The sequence below is a fragment of the Zalophus californianus genome, chromosome 12 (genome assembly GCF_009762305.2).
Source record: "Zalophus californianus isolate mZalCal1 chromosome 12, mZalCal1.pri.v2, whole genome shotgun sequence".
Lineage (NCBI taxonomy): Eukaryota > Metazoa > Chordata > Mammalia > Carnivora > Otariidae > Zalophus > Zalophus californianus.
In genome coordinates this window covers 53,773,936-53,796,333 of record NC_045606.1, presented here as the reverse complement: position 1 = coordinate 53,796,333, position 22,398 = coordinate 53,773,936, and the positions used below count along the sequence as shown (strand labels likewise).

Sequence of the window (22,398 nt, the reverse complement as noted above, 5' to 3'; positions counted from 1 at the left end):
GTGGTGTGCAGAATGGAGAAAGGAGAGGTTGAAGGCAGGGGAATCACTTAGGGGGCTATAGTCCAGGTGACAGAGGCCAGGGTCTGACATGGTGGAGGTCTTGGGGATGAGAAGTCAGAGTTTGGGGAGGACAGGATGCTGGGATTTAGTGATGTCCATTCTGTTTTCATGGGCAGCTAAAAATCAGCAAGTATTCAAAATAAATTTCTGATTTTGAGAGGAATATAACTCTGTCCAAACTATGACCCGAGTGTATCTGTATTCTATACATAAGGTCTCTTAGATTCCCAAGACTGTTATTTTAGAAATGATGAGAGAGAGGGAGAGAGAGAGAGAGCACACGAGTGCATGCAAGCTGGTGTGCTCGAATGAAAGAGCGTCTCTCTGCGTGTAAGTCACCTTATGTGAAGGGAAAAGAAAGGATGCTTTTTAAAGGACTAAGGGTGGTGTTTATCTTTAGTACATTTTTTCGAAGTTTCAATTTTTTGGTTCTGGGAAGGAGAACTAAATTATGGCCATCTGCTCCCATTCTGATGGTCCTGTCAGAGTTGGGGCTGCCTTGTGGCCTCCAAGCAGGTGGAAGGGAAGCCTCCCCACCCCCTTCCCTCCTTCCCTCCCGACACCTTGTCCTTAGGCTGCATCTGCTCAGTGCCAGGGCTCCACCTTCAAAGCCAGATAAGCTTTGTACCAGCTGCCTTCACAGCCAACCTTGGGTTAGATAGGGGAAGATAAGGTAGATGATAGCCTATGTGGGAAGAGAGGCAACTCACTGGATATAGAGGGGAGTGTTTATTTCCTTTAACCACTCCTGACTTTTTCCAGTTCTTGTTTCTGTGTGAAGTCCAGGGAACTGTGGCCAGAAGATACTCAGAGCTGCTTTTCACAGTAGGCTCAGGTAGAAAATTGTGAAGTTCTGTAGCTGTTCACATGAAATCCACCTCCTCCTGCTTGAACGTGAGGGTAACAAACACCACTGTTTCTTCCTTTCATAAATTTCACCATGGCTGTTGTTTCCCACCCTGTAAAATGAGGATTTGGCTCATTTACATGACAAATATGCCTCCCCCTTCCCTGTTCCTCAGGTAATTGACTTGTTATTGGGCCAGAGTACAGTGGAGGCTTTTGTGTTCACATAAGCTTGTCTCTATAATTGGATTTGGGACTGAGTCAGTCAAGGGTCTTGATTGCAAACAAGAGAAACCAACTCTGAAATTACTAGAAGGATGTTGGAGTGCAGGTCAGCCTGCAGAATTATTGGAAGACTGGAAGGGTGGGTTTCAAAAGGGACAGGAACCCAGGACATTTACAGAGGAGAAGCCATAGTGATGAAAAGCACTGAAACCAACCAGCCTGGGTTTCTCTGCCACTCACCAACTGAATGGCCTCAGGCAAGTTACCTAATCATTCTGTGCCCCCCCAAGGACTGTTATGAGGAATAAATGCGTTAAGGTTTGCAAAAAGTGCTTGAAACAGTGACTGATAAATAATAAGTATATATTAATGCCTGATAAGTATTTCTAATTGAATTGGTGTGTATACAGGTATATATATTGGCATTTAGCTGCTAAACATAACGCTAGGTTGCTCTCTAGGCTGCACACTTTCCTTCCTGCCTACAACCTGTTCTTTGCTCAAACTAGCTTTTCCCTTATCGCAAATTGCCAACCTTTGTTCAAGGGCTTTGTTTCAGTTCTTTGTGGTTCCCTCAGAAACGTTGATTCTGGAACGTTATTCACAGCAGAAGATATACAGATCATAGTCTGTACATTTGGGACTTTAGTTTTACTTTACTACCCTTAGGGTTAATATAGTAAATTTTTTCTGCCACTTTGTCTTTTTTTTTTTTGATACCATGTTTTCGTGATCATTATTAATATCTGCTTTAGTCTTTCCTCCCGTTATTTTGTTAAAGGAGAAACAGCCAAAATGGAAACTCTTGTAGAAGATAAACCATCCTACCTCTATGAAGGTTTTTATAGCCCCCCTGTAAAAATGTAGCATTCATATTTAATAATTAACACTGCTATTGATATTATTAATATTAATAATTTTTAAAAGAACAGAAGATTTCTGTAATACGTATTGTTTTTCCTATTCAGTTTGGTTCAAAGAAAATTACACTATACATTCTTTTGTTGAAATAGCCTTTACTTTAAGTAAGAAGTTAAGGGTTGGTTATTCTGGCAAACCAGAGTAGAGTCTATTTAGAGAAGCTTTACTTAAAAAAAAAAATCAACGACTTAATATGTCTCATGTGTTGAATATGCTGTTGTGGGTCCCAAGGTTAGTAGGTTAGTCTCTTTTTCTCTCTTCACATAAACACGCACATAATATCTAGGTGTATAGTCTGTAGTTCTACCTGATTTTGAATATGTAAATATGTAAGTACTTAAATATTTATCTGACTAGTTTGAAGATTCAAGTAGCTAAAATAAAGTGGAAGTTTTCATTGGCAATTATAGAATCATAACGAAATGTTAACATTTCATATGAATATATATAAAATAACAGGCTCAGAGTGTATCTCATTTGGTGGTCAGTAGAAGGGAGTGAATAAAAGTGTTTTGTTTCAGTTATATACATATATACATATGTTTGTGTGACCTAGGTCATCACATAAAATGTACTCCTTACTGTGGGTGGCAGTCAAAAGAGTTTGAAAGGCATTGGTTTTTTAAAAAAGTCACAGCTTCTTCCAGTTGAGTCTCTGCTCACCTTCTAGTGGGTTGGTTGCTCCCTCAGGCATGGAAGGGTGTGAGAAAGCCAGAGAGAAGGTGGTTCAAGATTTAATGCATCACCTGATGGTTAATAGGACTGTGTTTGTGTTGAAGTGTTTGTTGTCCAGCTTGAGATACATTCAGTGAGAATTCTGTGAAAGGAATTGCCTGCCGTGAGTCATAGCATTAATTTGTGGTTGAAAAGCTTTCAAAAGGTTTCCCCATGTATGTCAAATATAGTCAGGAATAAGAAATGGGGATCGCCTTTTGAAAACCTTTTGTTAGCATTGAAATGTGGGTGAGAGTAGAGAGAGAAAGTGCTTTGCTAGGAACGAGCAAAGTTCTGTACCCCACAGGTGGAACAGTCTTCATTTTTACCTTCATGTTTAAGGCTTTATTTAAATGATGACCTTTGTGCTGTATTTAAATATAGTCATAAGAAGAAAACATGGGCACACAATTGTGTTAATTAACTCCTGGAGCTTCATTTGCTTGTGATTACATTTCCAACCATTGCCATGTAAAACATAATTGAAATTAAGACGGATCTGGCAAGGCCAAATCTCCACATGGCGTGGATACAGAGGCAAAGTGAGAGTGGCCTGGAAGAGAAACTTCAACCTGGATAGTATGGCTTTTGTTACGTGTTTATGTACTTCGTGTTGCAGATTTAGTTTTAAGTAAATTTGGAATTTCAGAGTCTATCAAACATGGCTTAAAATTTTTAAATATTTAATTGTGGCAAAACACACGTAAAATTCCCCATCTTATCTTTTCTCTGGTATGTGATAGTGTTAAGTGCATTCACATGGTTGTGCAACCAATCTCCAGAATCATATATGGGTTTAATGCCAGGGGGAAGTAAAGCTTTATTATTAAGTATGCTTTTAACAATATTTCAGTATTCTAAACAAGTATCTTTTAATTCATGGCTTTTGAGATTTGTAATAGAAGGAAAACCATGGCTCTTTGCTCACTGCTGAATGTACTCCTTTCTTGAAAGTTCTTGGTCAATTCAGTAGCTCTTCTTACTGTTTTTTAAACAAGTCTTGGTCTTGGGGCACCTGGGTGGCTCAGTTGGTTAAGCGACTGCCTTCGGCTCAGGTCATGATCCTGGAGTCCCGGGATCGAGTCCCACATCGGGCTCCCTGCTCAGCAGGGAGTCTGCCTCTCCCTCTGACCCTCTTCCCTCTCGTGCTCTCTGTCTCTCATTCTCTCTCTCTCAAATAAATAAATAAAATCTTTAAAAAAAAATAAACAAGTCTTGGTCTTTTATTCCAAGGGACACAAATAATATCCAACTCAAAATGGTATAGAAATACCAAGCTGTTTCTGCAAGACTCATACCCTGAAGAGGGGCATAGCTCTTAGAAAAAATGAAAAGGCTTCAATCTTGTGTTCTTTTGAAAAGATTTCGGTATAATTAAGTTTTATATTCCATCAGTGAGAGGTGTGTGTGTGTGTGTGTGTGTGTGTGTGTGTGTGTGTGTGTGTGTGTTTAAGATTTATTTATTTATTTATTTATTTATTTATTTATTTATTTATTTATTTATTTATTTTAGAGAGAGAAAGAGCCTGGGGGAAGGGCAGAGGCAGAGAGAGAGAGAAAGTCTTAAATGGATTCTGAACAGAACCTGATGAGGGGCTCCATCCCATGACCGGTAAGATCATGATCTGAGCCAAAACCAAGAGTCGGGCACTTAACCGATTGAGCCACCCAAGCTCCACAACCTAGCTTAGGAACTGATTTGAAAATGACTATCTTAGTGATTTAATCTTACCTTCAGTGAAAGATCTATGTGAAAAATTACCTAAAGGCTCTTTAAATCCAATTTTCCTGCCATAGGTCAAGAACTTAGTCTCTATCTGCACCCTGGTTTACGAGTACTGACACCAGTATGTGACTGGAGAAGGGTCACTCAGGACTCGGGGAGGAGTGTGATGAACCATGAAGGCCACTCAGCTGGAACTAAAACTTAAATTCTTTCTTATGGCTCTGATGGAGTCAGTGTCCTATACATGGAGGATCATGATTAATTAAAAAAATTAATGTGCAGTTTCATATCTGAGAGTAGTGAATACAGTACCTGTTCTCTGGGACAGAGAGAGAGTTTAGATTTTACTAGAAAGTACATTGACCATGTGGCTTCATATCATGTATTAAACATATTCGTCATAGCATAATCCATTGTGTGTCTCACATTCTTCCCTTGGAAGCTGATATCTAACCAGGCTGTGTACAGACAAATTCAAACATGGGGAACCCAGAAATTATTGATATTTGACTTTGGGGTATTTACTTCCTGAATTTTTTTCTTTAGATGTTGTTAGTTCTGAGTATTCAGAGGTTAATGGCAAGAGAAAGTGATCCTAAAAACTTGAGCAAATGTCCACAAAACAGATACTCTGAACACTGATGTTATTAATTAGAGTAGGAACTTTGGGCGGAGGAAATTGATACCCTTTGCCCACCAAGGGAACTTAGAAACGGAAGGGCTGCCCCATCTCGTCTTGCTGTGCTGTTTGAGATGATCCCACTGTAGTCTCTCACTGTCTTCTATCACAGAAGGCTCCTTCTGCTTAACCTCCATGCACCTCCCCCATGCTCCTGTCTTTTTAGGGCAGGCAGAGATGGGGGATCCATAAGCAGAAAGGGGAAATGGGTAAAAACATCCTTCCAGCAGAATCTTTAATTCCATCCTATCTTTTTGGCTCTTTACCAAGGTTTATCTCACTCTCCTCAAATCCATGAATATACTTTGCTTAGAGCTAACTTAAGTTTGGATTTCTTTCTGACTGTAGTTATGTTCTTAATCATTTATTTATGAAGAGTCACCATCTTCATCTGTATAACCTGGCCTTTCCTTTATAGGGTTGGAGGTGGAGGATAATGGTATAAGTGGAGATTTTATCTTTCACAGCAGCTTTTTTTCCTGGTTATAAAAGTAATATATTTAATATAGAAAAATGGGAAGTGTGGAAAGATAGAAACAAAATTCTACCATGACTATTACTAATAGTAATCTATTACATTACTATTGGAAATACATTAGCATATTCCTTTCTATTTGTTTTTTTTTAAAGATTTTATTTTTCAGTAATCTCTACACCCAACGTGGGGCTTGAACTCACAACCCTGAGATCAAGAGTCACACACTCCACTGACTGAGCCAGGCAGGTGCCCCTCTATTTGGTTTTTAAGTGTATTTGACCTTTACTGTTTATTCAGTTTTACTTTTTTTTTCACTTTCCACCAAAATACTTCTGTGTATTACAAGTTCGTTAAACTTTGTATGGCTGCGTAATATTTCATCATGTACCTGGAGTAGGAGGGGAAGGAAAGAATGTGGGCAGAGGAAGACTAGGAGCATGGGCAGTAGAGGGGAGCATGGTGTTTCTAGATAAGCAAGGACTGTAAAACCCTTTTGAGTGGTAAAAACACCCTGACAAAGGGTCTCCCCTTTATCATTCATACATGTAGTGTTGGTTAATTCCTCAGTCACCTACTTTTGGAATGTAGGGCGCATTACTAGCTTTTGATCTTTCATCTAGAAACAGATTATGAGTGTTAACATTTACTTTGAAAGGGGCCTCTTAAAAAATTAGGGTTGTGATTGAGTCTAGCTGAGCTAAATGGAGTTAGCGAAGATAATACCTTTGTTACCCAATTTCATACAGATAGAAAGCAGAAAGAGTACAGTTGTAGGTCTTTAAGATGAAGTTTGATTAAAAATTGAGGGAGTTCTGAAAATGGAACCCCTTATGAAGGTACCTCTTACAGTAATTATGCTGAAAGAGGAGGGGTGAACACAAAAACCTAAATTGCTTTTGGATCTTTTATTTTTATTTTTTAAATTTTTTTTAAAGAAGTTATTTATTTGTTTGTCAGAGAGCAAGAGAGAGCACAAGCGGGGAGGGGGGAGAGGCAGAGAGAGAGGGAGAAGCAGGCTCTCCGCTGAGCAGCGAGCCCAATGCAGGGGCTGGATCCCAGGGTCCTGGGATCATGACCTGAGCTGAAGGCAGACGCCTAACCGACAGAGCCACCCAGATGCCCCGCTTTTGGATTTTTTATAGCAGAATACAAGTAAATTGGAATCTGATGTGATTTTTTCCTCTTAGATGGTGAAAACAGTAAAGAGAAGAGGCAAGGTATGTCCAGAAAGTTTGGGGGAATCACAGGCTGGTTTAAGTGGGGGATTTGGTAGCTCTGGTGTTTGGCCTCTTTCCCTTCTTGTTCATCTAGGCTGTATAGCGTCCTGCCAAGGCTGGTCTCTGCTTGACCTCCTCAACCATGAAGGTAGGAGGCAGCATCTATTGAACTTCATTAATATCTGTACTTAAAAGTCATTGTTATATAAGGCAGAGGAGTAAGTGCCGTGCTTTGTCAAATGGAGGTGCTTATTCTTTGGAGCAGGCTTTTTAATTTACCGCTTTCCATTTGCACCAATAACGTGCTTTGAGATGGTAACATGTTTATAGAAATAAATTTTTTTAATTCCTTGGCCAGATATGTTTGAGAAACATGGGATTACTGCAGAAGTTCTTTAACATCTCCAATATCCTTAAGTGCATTTTTTTTCATCTTTAAGGAGGGAGAATAGAATAAGCAACATTTTCAAAACTGATTTTGCCCATATAATCCTTTTTTAGGAGGACCTCTGTTGATACCTTCAAGGGCTTTTTATGATTTAGAAACGTGTAGCAGAAGTAGGATTTTATATCTAGGTAGTATAGGTGAAAACTCTGTGATCTTTGCTGTGATATGATTCACCTGGGGAATCTTGTAAAGCCTTGTCTGACTGCATCGGTGTGGGGTGGAACCTGAGGATCTCTAGTTCCCAGAAGTGCTCAGATCTGCGCCGCAGACCACACTTGGTGGAAGAATGTAGATACCTGTTGATTAGTAGCGTCTGAGATTAGCTGAGATGAGACCCGAGGAAGATAATACTTGCCAGGTGGTTGTCATTAGCATTCCAGAAGGTTCTACTGGTTCTACTGTCGTGAGCCGGGAGAACTGATGGGCCATTGCTGATGTCTGTGATGGTGGAAGGGGGATTTCCAGGGGGAGCCCCGATAACTCAAGATCACCTTGAGTTCCAGAACATCTAAACACTGCCCCAGTGACCTGCAGGGTAAGGTCTGTCTTTCTTGTCCTGACTGAAGGATCACTGGTTATGTTGGCCAGGACCGGAGTGGGCCTTTGTGCCGGAGTAGAAAGTTGGGGGAGGAGGGAAACAGTTTGAAGAAGGACTCTCCACAATGACCTACTAGAGAAAGGAAAAGATGTGTAGACGGGTTAGAAGAAATAATTTGGTAGGGAGATTCAGTGGAGGTAGAAGGACATGTCAGTCAGGGTCCAGGGATGGACAGGTGTGTGCTTACAGTCAGGACAATAAACCCAGTGGCAGCAGAGTGCGGCACAAACCTGCCCGGGCTCGGTCTGCTTTAGAGAAGGGGCCCTGTCCTGAATGCTGTGCTTTGTGGAATCGGATTTTAACAGATTAAGGGAAGTGATAGTTAGGGTATCATAGCCGGAAACACTAAAAGGAAAGATGCTCAAGATGGGAATGGAATTCCAATTCTGTAGTATTATTGGTAGAAGGTGTTGGAAAAGTAGAAGGAAGTGAAAGAAGCTGGTGTGGCTCTACAGCGAGCCTTCAGTCGACCTCAGATTTTAAAAAAGGCAAGGACACGAGCGGAAGGAGGACGTGTGACCCAAGCTAAAGTTTCACAAGCCTGTAAGACTCAAGTGCCCGCTGAGTGCTTGTGTGGTAAGTGAAGGCCAACTAAGCTCACGTTCTCTGGGCAATCAGAGCCTGAAGAGGAGGGCACAGGCCTGCTCCTTGTGGCAGATGGCAAGCTGTTGACCGATGAGATGAGGCTGTTCTACGACCATCGAGAGAATGATCCTTCAGACTGGAATTACACACAATAAACAGCAGTCGTTCCCAGCTGCTTTAAGTGACTTTGGGGAGCTAGAAAAATGATCTTGCCTGATACCAAATGTCTGCACAGGGGGTCACAGCGCTGCTGTTAGGATTATTTGTGAAATTGCAGAGGATCTGTGTCCTAACCCTAGCATTGCAAGTGTCCTGAACTTCGTAAGCTGCATATGTGAAATTGTAGACTGCTAGGTAAATATTGATTCTCTCCAATTCTAAAATCAGTTATTAACTCAAAGATTTGGGAATGCTAAAGAAGGTAAGTAGTTAATAATCAGAAAGGTATAACTTTCGAATGAGTGACAGGATTTGCGCTTGGCAGCGTCCAGATGAAATTCTTGTTTGTATAAGACTTGACTATACCTAGAGGGGTGTTTGTGTGTGTGTGTGTGTGTGTGTGTGTGTGTGTGTGTTTAGAGAGAGTGCATGGGGTAGTGTCGGAGAGGGGCGGCAGAGAGCGAGATAGAAAATCTTAAGCAGACTCCACACCTGGCTCGGCTCGGGCTCAGGCAAAGTGCTGGGCTCCATCTCATGACCCTGAGATCATGATCTGAGCTGAAATCAAGAGTAGGGTGCTTCACCGACTGAGCCACCCAGGTGCCCTGACTGTACCTAGAGTCTTAAACAGAAGTATCGACAGGTGCTTATCTTTGACAGAACCCATAGAAACTCTGCACCCATTTGGGAACAGATCTGGTCCCAAGAGCCTTGTAAAAGCTCACTGATTATGAGTTTGCTCTTGCAGACTCCCAAGTATGGGATATGGGACCTAACCCTCCTGGGTCATGTGTGATGTGAAACCCCTGGGAATGTTACCTGTAGGACAATTTTCTTCCCCACAAATCCTGTTTTCTTTTCCAACCAGGGAGATCCTTGGGTGAGAGGCTGAGAATTCTGTCAGTGCTCTACTCGTGTTGCTTTGTCATAGGCACTCTGTCCTGGCCTAAGGATGTGGATGAAAAACATACCGTCCTGTCCCTTGAGAAGCTTACAGTGTAGTAGGGGAGACCCACATTCATGGACATGGTAATAATAAAGTTTGCTGAGTGCTCAACAACATTAGTTAACACTCACTATACAGCAGGCACTGTTCTAAACTCTTCATATATTTGGGGCTCCTGCTTAGCTCAGTCAGTTGAGCATCTGCCTTCGGCTCAAGTCATGATCCCAGGGTCCTGGGATCGAGCCCCTGCATCGGGCTCCTTACTCGTTGGAGAATCTTATTCTCCCCCTCTCTCTCTGCTGCTCCGCCTGCTTGTGCACACTCTCGGTCAAATAAATAAATACATTTTTTATTTTTAAACTGTATACATATTTTAAGTCAGTGGTTCTCCAAGTGTAGTCTATCAGCATTAACATCCTCTAGGAGCTTATTAGAAATGCAGATTCATAGGCACCCCCAGACCTCCTAAACCCAAAACTTCTGGGGATGGGACCTAGCAATCTGGTTTCATAAGCCCTCCAGATGCGTAAAGTTTGAGAACCACTGTTTTAAATCATTTAATCCTTACAACAACCTTATGAGTGGATTTTATTTCTCCCATTTAAAGACGTGAAAGAGAGGCAGAAAGAAGTTTAAATAACTTGTTCAAGGACACATAATACAGATGGGCTTTGAATCTAAGCCATATAAATTCAGAGCTCTGCTCGCAACCACCACACAAGGCTTGCATCCCAGGAGAAGGTGGTGCAGGGCATGGAGGAAGGAGCTGTAAACTCCCGAAGGGGGGAGGGTTTAAGGAAGGTATTATCAGAGCTGGATTTGTTTTTCCTTGACAAGCATTCAGTGAGGATTAACTGTGCAATGAATCATGTTAGATATTATGGATATTTATATATATGAGTAAAATATAGACCTTACCTTTAAGATTCTTATAATGAATTAGGGGGAATCCAAATGTTAATAAGTATCTGGAATCTAAAATACATTGAAAGTACATAAGAAGCTCTAAGAGGGGAGTACTGAGCATATGAATACATTTTAACATAAACTCAATGAAAATTTAAATGTATGAGGAGGAAGTCATTCCAAGCAGAGAGACTACTGTGTGCAAGATTCAGATATTTGAAAGAGGATATTCTTGCATTTACTAGTACTTTTGTATATTTGACCCTTGGCATTAGTTTTTGTGAAGTCTAGACTTGTCTACATTATGGTAAAGGTTAGAAGTTCCTAATTTAGAAGGAGTTTGTGAAACTAATTGTTCCTTTTTTGTTTGTTTTAATCTTGGGAGCCAAAAATTATCTTGACCTATTTCTTGCTTTTATGTGACATGTAAGTGAAGATGGAAATGTGCCTTAAACATTTTTGGAGCAAATAATCCTCCAATGGCAGTGGGAGATAATGTGGTTCAGGAGGGAAAGAAATTCTCATCAATAACTAATTGAGCACGAGAATGTACTGTTAGGGATTTTATAGGGTACCTCCTGTTCTGTAAAATTTGATAATCTAGACCAGGGTTGGTAAACCTCTTTTGTGAAGTGCTGTATAGTAAATATTTTTGGCAAGAAAATAGCCAGAGACCTTATGTAAACAAATGGACGCATCTGTGTTCCAGTAAAACTTTATGAAAAACAGGTGGCAGCTGGGTTTGATCTGTGGGCTGTAGTTTATAGACTCCTGATCCAGATTCCCACCTGACTCAGAGTGTAGATGAAGGCTGTGGAGTAGGTCAGGTGACCTCAGGATGTCTTTTCTTGTGCTGTATTTCTGAGGTCGTTCATATGTCTTATATGAGTAATTAAGAAAGAAAATCTAGATCTAGTTTTCTAAATCTTCCTTCTGCTGGAAGACAACATTATCACCTTTATAGCTTTCAAAAATTTTTATATACAAATTAAGAAGAAACATTGAAGAGACTAATTTATTTCCAGAGCCAAGGAAGGAAAGAAAGGTGGCTGCTCCAGGGTGTATTTCTTTGGCACGTTTCTGACTTGCCAGTAACATAGAAGAAAAGTGAACGTTTTTTTCCTCTTGAAGACCCTACACAAAGTGACTTCATGGAAGTGTTTCTCACTACAGAGAAACAATTAGTATTCAAATGTATCTTTAAGTTTTAAAATGAGCACATAAATAATTCAGTGTATAGAAGTAAACTACGTATATATACTCTTGCTGCATACTCGACCATTTAAAACAGAATTGAGAAATAAGAGAAAGGAAGGGTAGTGGTCTCTCTCTCCCCCCCCTCCCCCACCCCATCAAATAAATAAATAAAATCTTAAAAAAAAAAGTGGGGGTGGGGTGTGTCTAGGTGGCTCAGTCTGTTAAGTGTCTGCCTTCAGCTCAGGTCATGATCTTAGGGTCCTGGGATTGGGTCCTGCATTGGACTCTCTGCTCAGCTGGGAGCCTGCTTCTCCCTCTCCCTCTGCTGTTCCCCTTGCTTGTTCTCACTCTGTCAAATAAATAAATAGAATCTTAAAAAAGAAAAAAAAAAGGGCGGTGGTGGTATGGCAGAGGTGGCAATGGGTTTCATGGATTTTGAGGTGGTAATATCACGTTTGCCACTTGGCCTGAAAGTCTGGAACATCAGGTACTGTAACAAGGGGAAAAGTCACCACTGGGTGGTCATCCCCTGCTACACACCATAGAAGGGCCTTGATTTACAGAAGGGACCAGTAAATACTGGGGGGTTGCAAGGCTGGCTGAGGAGAGATGGCAGGAGGCATTATATCCTAGTGGCAGATAAAGACAAGTGTTAAGAGTGTTTGGGGAAGAGATTAGTCATGGAAGGCTCGGGCCTGGAGGGGGCTTCATGCAGCATTTGCGTGGATCTCAGGAAGAGCAGGGTGTGGAAATGTAGAGAAATGCAGGGAGCAGAGGTGATGGCCAGGGCTTGGGCACAGAGGTGAGAATGTGTACTGTTTGCATAGTTAAAATTGGACAGTCTGCCTGGCTAGAGCAGAGCATATCTAGGACAGAAGTGTGGCAGGGTATCATTGAGGGTATCATCTGCTGGGCGCATTGTGAGCACTCAGCGAGACCAAACTGTATTTTTTAAACAGATACTTTATTTAAAAAACAAACAAGGTGATATGTAAGAAGATGTTTTAAGGAGATAAATCTGATTTGTTCTAGAGGTCAGAGTGTGCAGGGCGGCAAGTAGGGTCATTCTGTTTTGCAGCCCGAGATAGTGTCATGGTAAGGGCCACGCAGCATTTAGCAAAGAAATAGATGGTTTATTTTGAAATAATATTTGAATTTTTTTTGAAATTTTATTTGTGGGGAGGAAAGACGCCATTACTTTTTTTTTTCAACTTTTCCTTTTGAAATAAATTCAGACTCACAAGTTTCACAAATAGTACAAAGAGTCCTCTTAAAACCTTCATCCGGCTTCCCCAAATGTTAACATTTTATGTAACCACAGTACACTGGACAAAAACAGCATTCATAGTCAATTAACTCAAATATAGACCTCATTCGGAGTTTGCCCATTGTCCCACCAAGGTCCTTAACCGAGTTCAGAATCACACATGGCCTTTCATTGCATTTCCTTTTGTTCCCTCCAACCTGGGGAGAGACCCTCAGTATTTCTTGGTCCTTCAGAGCCTTGACAATTTTTGCAGAGTTAAAGGCTTACTCACATTGAAGAATGCCCCTCGATTTGGAGTTGTCTGTTTTCTCATTGAATTCAGACACACAGTTTTACAAAAATGCCATAAAAGTGCCTTCCTCATTGTATCCTTTCAGCGGGCAAATGATGTCAACGTGTCTCATGATTGGCGATAGCTTTTATCACTTAATTAGGGTGAGGTCTGCTATACTACACTGAAAAGCGACTCTCTTCTCCTCCGTACTTTCTCTCTTGTGAGAAGCCACTTTGACACTGAGCAGATAGCCTGTATATCACGCTTTGTGTCCACTAATTTTGGTATCCGCTGATTTCTTTCTTTCTTTTTTGTCTGCAATATTTAGTACTGTGGTATTTGCCTAATGGTGATCTTGTTTTCCTCCTCTTAAATTTATTAATTGGAATTCTGATAAGATCCCCACTCCCTCCAGCCTGCTTGGCCCAACATTTATAATTGAATCATTTATATCAGTATGGACTCATGGATATTTATTCCATGGGTTGTAGTGCAGTTCTTTGATTATTTTGCTGCTTCAGAGTGTCTCGGTGGGAGTATCTTCATGTTGGTGGCTGTGGAAAGGGTTCATCTTGGAGTCCAGGTGTGACTGGGTGGGTTGATATTAATACAAGTAGGGAATCCAGTGATGAGTGGAGGTAAGTAGGCTTGCTAATTTAACTGTTCTAAAATCTTTAGTGACTTGATTCCTAAATTTTAAAGGCTTTTCTGTGATTGCATTAACCAGAAAAGCCCACCATGTTAGGCAGAACTATTGTTTTGCTTGTAAACGCAACAAGGAGAAAGATTTTCTCAAGAACTGAATAAAAATCAAGTTGATGACATGTTGGGGTTTGTTTCTTTTGTACCTATTGTGTATATTTCCCCAGAACCTGCTGGTTCTTGCTGATTTATTTTGGTAGGCCGGAAAGATTTTGAAATATTTATAAGTATTCCTAGAACCCACTTCAGTTTTCTACTTTAGCTTTTAAGTGAGGCAAACATGTTTATACTAGAAGAGCGTCCTTTACTAATGGGAAGTAAAAACTAAGTTTAATGCTGTGAATGCCATTAAAAGGGTATGCCTTTTCAGAAAGTATGTAGCTTCTTCCTTTTCTGCAGACACGAAGGTACCTTGGCTTAGGGCTGTGTCTGGGATGGGGTAAAAATAAAACACATAACACAAACAGGGACAAGGTGGGATTTCCAGAAACACTGGCCCTTTGTTTTACACAAGCCAGACTTAGGAGCTCAGCCACAGATCCCAGTGCTTTCGGTCAAAAGACTTGTACCTCTACTAGGTTCTGAACTCAGCTGGGGCTGTGAGGGAGGCAGTTTGAAGAGTTCTCCAGGTCTCATAGCTGAAGTGGATGATAAGAGGTTCAAACTGCCAATTCCAACCACTGATTTGTACAGTGGTTACCCATTAGAACCACCTGGGGAACTTGGCAGAAACCGCCCAGGTCCCACTCCTAAAGGTTCTAATTCTGTGGTCTGGGGGTGGGATGTGAGCTCCTGTTGGGTTTTTCTCTTCACTTTCTCAGATGGCTCATAATTTATATCCAGGGGCTGAGAATCACTGGATCTAGTGCTCTTTGTGACTTCTTAATGCAGTGAGATGCACTCAATTTGTCATGTTACTCTTACATCATCACAATCCATAAATGACACCTGTGGAGTAGTAACTACAGATGGGCTTGGGCTGCAAACTTGGGTAAATTTCTTAACATCTTGAAGTCTAGTTCTGTCATCTGGGGAATAGAATTAATAATAGTACCAACCTCGAAGTTTTTCACAGATTAAGTGGTATGTTGCATGTAAAATACTTAGCACAATCTGTAGCATGTAGAAACCCAATTAATTAATAGCATGCAGTGTATTACAGCAGAGTGGTGGCTTTGGAATCAGTCACTTTTGTTTCAGTCCTGGCTCTGTAACTTTCCAGCTCAGGGATTTTAAGTAGATTTCTTTCTTCCTTCCTTCCTTCCTTCCTTCCTTCCTTCCTTCCTTCCTTCCTTCCTTCCTTCCTTCCTTCCTTCCTTCCTTCTTTCCTTCCTTCCTTCCTTCCTTCTTTCCTTCCTTCCTTCCTTCCTTCCCTCCTTCCTTCTTTCTTTCTGGGGGGCGGGAAGTGGGGCAGAGGGAGAGGGAGGCAATGAATCTTAAGCAGATGCCATGATGCAGGGCTCGATCTCACAACTGTGAGACCATGACACGAGCCAAAATTAAGAGGCAGACGCTTAACTGACTCCATGACCCAGGAACCCCATATAAGTAAATTTCTTAATTTCTCTGTCCCTGTAAAAATGAGAGTAGATGGGCGCAGTTACTATTATGGGAAAGTGCTATAGAGAAAGGAAGTGCTCAGTAAACATTTCTGCCACTTTTCCTTCTATTCCATTTTTCTTAACATGACACTGGGCAGTAGAAAAATACAATTTTGAGATCATGATTGACGTTGGTGTGGCAAGGCTATGCAGAGAAGGTGCTATTACAAATGGCCTTTGTGGCAGTGACTGACTGGTGGGAGCACATCCCTTGGAGCCCGGAGGACATGGTGGTGGGCCTGAGCCACAGCCAGAGCTTGGGGGAGGGTGGTGGCGCCCTGCCCCATGCTTCCCTTTTAGCAATTGGCTCCAGCTTGTGTAATGCCTAACTTGTGATGCTGTGTAATTCTCAAGCCCACATACAGGCTGGGGTTTGGTCCCTTTTACCTTGTTCAAGCTCTGATTGAGCTAGAAGTGTATCCTGGGGCTTAAATAGGGCTCATAGTCTTAGAACTCTGCTGGACAACCTGCTCCATCACAGCACTTATTGTTTGAGCCGGTAGTTATCTCTTTACACAGGGGCCCTCTGGTAACTTCGGAAGCTTTCTGGTTTCCTAGGATTGTAAGAGAAGCAAGTGTACTCATTCCACTGTGATGTCTTCATCTTCTACTTGATGACCCAGAATAGGGAAAGGGCAGTGGCTGCAGGTGACAGAAAGTCATGTCAGGAACTGAATTCTCAAGACATCAATACATTTGGTAGTTCTTGTTGGTTCCCCTTTGAAAGAGAGCAGGTCATACTTTTGCGGGGATTGAAGTGATTCGGTCTTTCTCCATTCTCTCTCCCCTTGGCCACCTATGTGCTTTAATTCAATCTAAGGAGAGTATTAAGGCATGCCCTTTAAGAGCTGATAAGAAATATGCTGTAAGTCTATCATATAGTATAGTAAGATATTTTCACTGACTCTGTAATGAGTTCTGTGTTTGGGTCAGACCCAGCATCTTGGACCATTATAATTTAATTTTAGTGGACACCTAACTTTAAAAAAATGAAGGTAATACGTGATTGCTAACCAGTTACCCCTTTGAGTTATGCCATTGTTTGTTTCTGGAAGTTCATATGTGAATATTAAAGGGTTGCAGTTTTCTATTACATGTTTAAAATATGAAAAATATTTTCCTAGAATCATTCAGGGAATCCTTTTCCATGGTTCACTAAAATGGAAAGGAGAAGAAATAAATTTGAATTAAAATCTAATTTCATTTGTATTGTTACTAGTCTTCTCTCTATGGTAGATATATGTCTTTCATGAAAGTATCATTGCATGTAGCTGAAGTAATTCTAGGAAATTGGAAATAAAGGGGAAAAAAGCATCATTTCACCTGGACATTGTATTATGAAATATTATGGTGAGAGCCATTTAAAAGAGGACACTCTGTATCACTGGGAACAGCCATCCAAGATTATAGAGTAAATTGAAAGGAAATGAGGATCAAGTAAAAGAATTCATGGGTTTAAAGTGTTCTTTAGCTCCTTTGTGTTCTGATAAATAGATTTAGATGAGGAATAGTATCACATTCTTGTGTATGTTTCTGGAAGTTCCCACAGTGCCTGGCAAGGAGCTCAGTAGGTGCTTTGTAAATGAGAAATGAATGGAAGTTCGTTGCTACCGGAAGGATTAGATGAAGCCTTAGAATACTCAGAGGAGAAATAAAACCAAGGGATTCAAAGAAGGGACAAAAAGAGCTGATGACATATTAGGAAAGAATATTGAAACAGAAAGGGGTGCATTTTTAAGTGTGTTCTTGTGATACTCTTCCAAGTAAATGCTGGAGAGCAATCCTTGAGGTGATTCAGAGCAGTGATTCTCAGATTCTTGTAAGGTGGCCCTTACCGTGTTCCTATGACAAAAATTACATAATTTCCTAATACCTCTTAAAAATCGAGGTCGAGGATAGACTATCCCATGTTCTTTTTTCTCAAGGTCTTTGACGCTTGCTATTTTGGGTCAGTATCAACAACTAACAAAAAGTGGTCTGTAAAGCATGTAGTTAGGAGAGTTGTTTTAAGTTTAACACATCAGAACTTTACTGAGTTCTGCAGGGAGCTCTGTGGCTTTCTGGAGCCCAGCGGAGTTTGAGAGCCACTGTTCTGGAGTTAATGAAACAGAGCCCTCCTGGGACCAGGTAAGAGAGCGCTTCACAGGAGTTTACGACAACAAATGTAGGTATTGTGTTCTGGAAAAGGCCATTCTTCTTGTGTTGCTCTTGCTGATTCCCTGTGGGCTAGTAGCTTATCTGTCACTGTTATCTCGTCAGCATGGAAGAATCGCATGGCTTTATTTACTCACCTTACCAATCTTTTTGAAACCAGCCATCCACGAGGAAGTTTCTGTGAAGTAGAATTGTGTGAGTGTAACACTAGTGTGGAGACAGCCAGATTTAGGCTGGCAGCCGGAAGAAAGGAAATGGTTTGCTTTCTTTTGTGGATGTGCCCCTACCTAGTTCTTGAGAACTTGTTTCTACCTAGAAAGCTTTTTTTTTTTTTTAAACTAAATCATGTCAAGTAGTTGCTTTCCTGAGCTGATTCAGGCAATTAGATGAGTAACAAAGACTGTCAGTCCTGGCCTGCCATATTGACTTTTAGAAGTCTATTTAGGGTGAGAAAAATCACTTATGATGATTCATCTTCAAATGATAAAGCTCGTGCATATGCAAATTTTAAATTGTTTGGTATTTCAATAAGTGAATATATTACATAGGCTCAGACGACAGAAGGCTTGAGAAGGGCTGATCGGGAGTGTGTATAATACCACACCAGAAGGGGTGGGTGGATGTTTTATTTTAATACATGGGAATTAAAAATGGCCTGTCTACCTTTGTAAATTTCATTTTCTTTGAAGCCTTTGCAAATCTTTAGCAGAGTAAACCAATTGGCATCTCTGGAGAGAGTTTGTATGTTTCTTTCAGTCTAAGATAAGTAATAGGGGAACCATGTGGAGTCGGGAAGTTGCAGAATGGGAATTGTGCCTTAGATTAAGGTTTGGTAGAAGGTTCAGATGCTGGAAGGCGATGATTGGCAGGGTATGTTTTGTAATTTAGCCAATGATTTTGAGAAGTGGAGGCGGCAGACTAAAAACGATGCGATCTCAAAAGACAGCAAGCCTTGGAATAGAGGTGTAAAGAGCTTTTAAACATAGGTTGGGAGCTCAGTAAATGTTAGTTTCTCTTTTCTGTTCCCCATACCACAATGGGAAATGATAATAGTTTTCTATTGTGCTTAGGCATATGTGGGTGATGGTGCTGCCCACTGGATCATTAAGTATGAAAAATTAGCTCCTACAATTCAAATCATTCAGCAAATACTTACTAAATTGATAGAGAGATGTAAATATCTATAAATAAATGAATAGCAAAGTAAACATTTCTGTGCAAGGTTGTATACTAGATGCTGTGAAAGTGAGCACCCCCTCAAGGAGCTTGTGGATTTAGTTGGGGCAAATGCACTTACTGACAGCCCGCAATGCAGAGCATCCAGAAGCTGCTACATGAATAGTACAGAAAAACAGAGCTGCAAAGAGGGACAAACCCCAGTGGACCGGGGCAGGTGGGAGGAGCTTCCCCCAGGAGGTGACTCCACTAAACCTGGACTTCAAAGTCTGCTGGGATTCAGGGAAGCGTCAGCAGAGATGGAGGGCTCTCCAGTGTGGAGAATGGTGTGAGCAGAGGCGGGTATGAGTGGCGAGCTCTTCTGATGAGGAGGTCTTGTCCTGTAGGGAGGTGGAGGGAGAATGAATACTGGAAACCTGTTGAAAGCAGACCGTGGTGGTTCGGATGGACTCACCTAAGCAGTAAGAGACCCACTGTAAGGCAAGGGGACAGTTGTTCAGTTGAGGTTTGCAGGATGGCCTGCAGGGGCGTGACCAGAGGTCAGGGAGATCCACGGAGAGGCTGAAGTGTATAGTGATGGGTGTCTGAGTTAGCTGGTGAAAGAGGAAATGAAAAGGAAAGGAGAAACAGAATGAAATCACACAGAGAATAAAATTGCAAGTATGAAAACCTCCATCTTTTCATGGTACTCCTTAAAGTTGTAACCTTTAGGTTGGGAGCTGTTCAGATGGAATAACCTGTCCCATTGGAATGAATGTTGACCAGATGCTTGCACTGAATGAGAATAAGGACATGAATCCTTTATGGCCCATGACTTGAGATTTAATCACATTTTTTGGTTTAGACAACTGCTAGACCTGCCTTATTGCAGACATTGTCCCTGCTGGTACAAAGGTTTGTTTAGTTCTAATTTTTCCCCTCTTCTTTCTTTCAAAATAGACTCTATCGAGAAGAATTTCCAATCCATACCTTGAACACACTCCTTCCCAGGTATGATTCTTTGCTCTTACTGCATTTTCTGAAACAATGATTTATGAATCCTGATGTAGAATTCTCTAGTTACAGCTCTTCCCTTTGCCCCTGGGCACACTGTCTCCTTCACCTGGGGATGACACAGCTGAAGTCCTTTGAAATGCTCTGATAATTGTGTCATGGTACAAGATGTTCATCAGACAGAAGAAGAAATACTTTCCCATCTCCCAAGTCCTTATATGAATGTGTTATCAATATGGCGGAGTTAAATATATATTTTTCCAATTTGCTGTGTTAATAGAAATACTATATTTTTAAAATAGTGGCTATTTTACACTAAAAACTTGGTGTAAGAGGGGATTATTTATATTTATATTTATATATATTTATATTTATAGTTATCTATTAGCAGAATATCTATGTTCATTGAAAAAAGATGGGGAAGCCTTCATTGTGTTTAAAAATAATTCAACAAAGAGTTCCTTTTTTTTTTTTTTTTAAAGAGTAACATGAGGCTGTGAGCATTGTGAGGTCTGAAACTTTTTGGCCTTGTTCACTACTGTATCCTCAGCATCTAGAATGGGGTCTGAGAGCCGCTCATTAAAGACTGAGTGAATGAACATTGATACCTTGTCAGGACCCGTCAAGGGTGAGCTGACTTGTACCTCTTTTAGGGTAGTACTTTTTCTTTTCTTCCAAATTTTTATTTAAATTCTAGTTAGTTAACATACAGTGTAATACTGGCTTCAGGAGTAGAATTTAGTGATTCATCATTTGCCTAGAACACCCAGTGCTCGTCATGACAAGTGACTTCTTAATGCCCATCACCCATTCAGCCCATCCCTCACCCTAGGGTAGTACTTTCTGTCATCTGACTTGGTGCAGTTTTTGTTTTGTTTTGCTTTGTATACAGTTGCAACATGTTAAAAAATCATTTCCTGCCCTTCACACTTTCTCATCAGGTTGTGTTTAGGAAGTGATAATAGGAATATTAAGGAAGTGTAAGGATGGGGTTGAAATGTTCCCTGTCAAGTCATAGTCAATATACTATTAATTGGTTTGCTTCAAGAGAAGATATAAAATATTCAATAGGTGCAAAATAGTGTAGGTGCAGAAAGGGTTCACCAAGAAATAAGTAAGCAGATATAGCATGCATTCCCAATATATATTAATTTTCATGAGCATGAAGGCAGTTCACTTTCATTTAGCTTCTTTTGTGAAGCAACATTGCACTATGGAGGAACGTACCAATTATAGAGACAGGAGGTAGTATATAAAGTAGGACATGGACCTCTTTGGATCTAAGGAATACCCTCCTTCATCCTCTAAGAATCAGAGATGCCTATGGGTGAATTAGAAAATGAAAAAGAAGGTTAAGTAAAATTTTTATCTGCTAGGTGGAATCATGATGTAGATGAAACCAGGATGCTTGGAATTAACAATGAGCGCTGCAGCTGAATCTTAAGAGTGAAGCAGACAGCAGCCTATCACATTGTGTCACAGAGTGAGATGTTCACTTGATAGGAAAACGTTATTTTCCCATCTTCCGAGACTTTTACATGAAAGCATTATCAATATGGCAGAGTAATATGTAATATAAATATGCTTCAATTTGCTGATTGATAGAAACTATTTAAAAAAACATATTTTATTCTGGCGACTTGGTATAAAAGATTATTTGTAGTTAAAGCAGTTTATTTGGAAAATAGTTACTGTAGCTTAATAGCACAAGTGGACCAATAGCAAAAATAAAATGGGTAGTAGTTGGTCTGTAGCTACGTAGGCTAAAGTGTTTTTAAACTTAGGGACATGGGCGTGATTTTTTTACATGGTGTGCTATTGGCAGCTTACAAATTGTCATATTATTCTAAATTTATGGAGACTATTTGTCTTTTTCCATTTAGATTTATGGAGAGAATTCTTCTTGTGCAGGAAGAGCATTGAGGAATATTATTATCGTTCAGGCAACTGACCTGATAAAGGACAGAGTGAACCTCAAGGGATTTTACAGGTAACACAGTTTTCTAACACCTTGTCAAAAATGCTCCTTGAATAATAAAAAAAAAAAAATGTGCTGAAATCATAACCTTGATCACAAAGAGCTGGGCTATATCAGTACTGGGAGGATTTGTTTGTTTGAAGTGTCTATTTGGGGTACTGATGGTGATTTTTCTCTTAACTCAGCTGAATATTTGTTGACAGTAGACTCCTAGTTCTGAAGTTAGGGTATGGAATCTCCAGGTACAAGTGGATGGGTTCCTGAGAGAGTTTCTGCTCTGCTTCCTCTGAAATGTGTTGTTTTATATATTTGTACTGGGCATGTGCTGCACTGGGACTTCAATAAGCATAGGCGCCTTCTTCAGGGACCTTATCAAGGTTCTTTGAAATACTCTTGGGAGATCTATGGGAGAGAGAATTCTGCTCTAACTTACCAGGTGAGGATGAGCCCCTCCTTGGGCGCTGCAAGGAGGGGGAAGGGAAGGTGGCAAACGGTTGGCATTTCTCCATCTTGGCTTGTGAATATGGGCAGAGGTATAAAAGGCAATG

At 40.7% G+C, this 22,398-nt stretch overlaps 1 protein-coding gene across 3 annotated transcripts in view; it reads left to right on the top strand.

The window, feature by feature from the left end:
- The window catches only part of RAPGEF5 (Rap guanine nucleotide exchange factor 5), a 236,155-nt gene that overhangs the window by 17,723 nt on the left and 196,034 nt on the right, over positions 1-22,398 (top strand). For all 3 annotated transcript variants that reach the window (XM_027574280.2, XM_027574281.2, XM_027574282.2), the window contains exons 2-3: positions 19,819-19,869; positions 21,756-21,862. In XM_027574280.2, the coding sequence (XP_027430081.1) occupies positions 19,819-19,869; positions 21,756-21,862 (158 nt within the window). The remainder of the gene's footprint in view (positions 1-19,818; positions 19,870-21,755; positions 21,863-22,398) is intronic.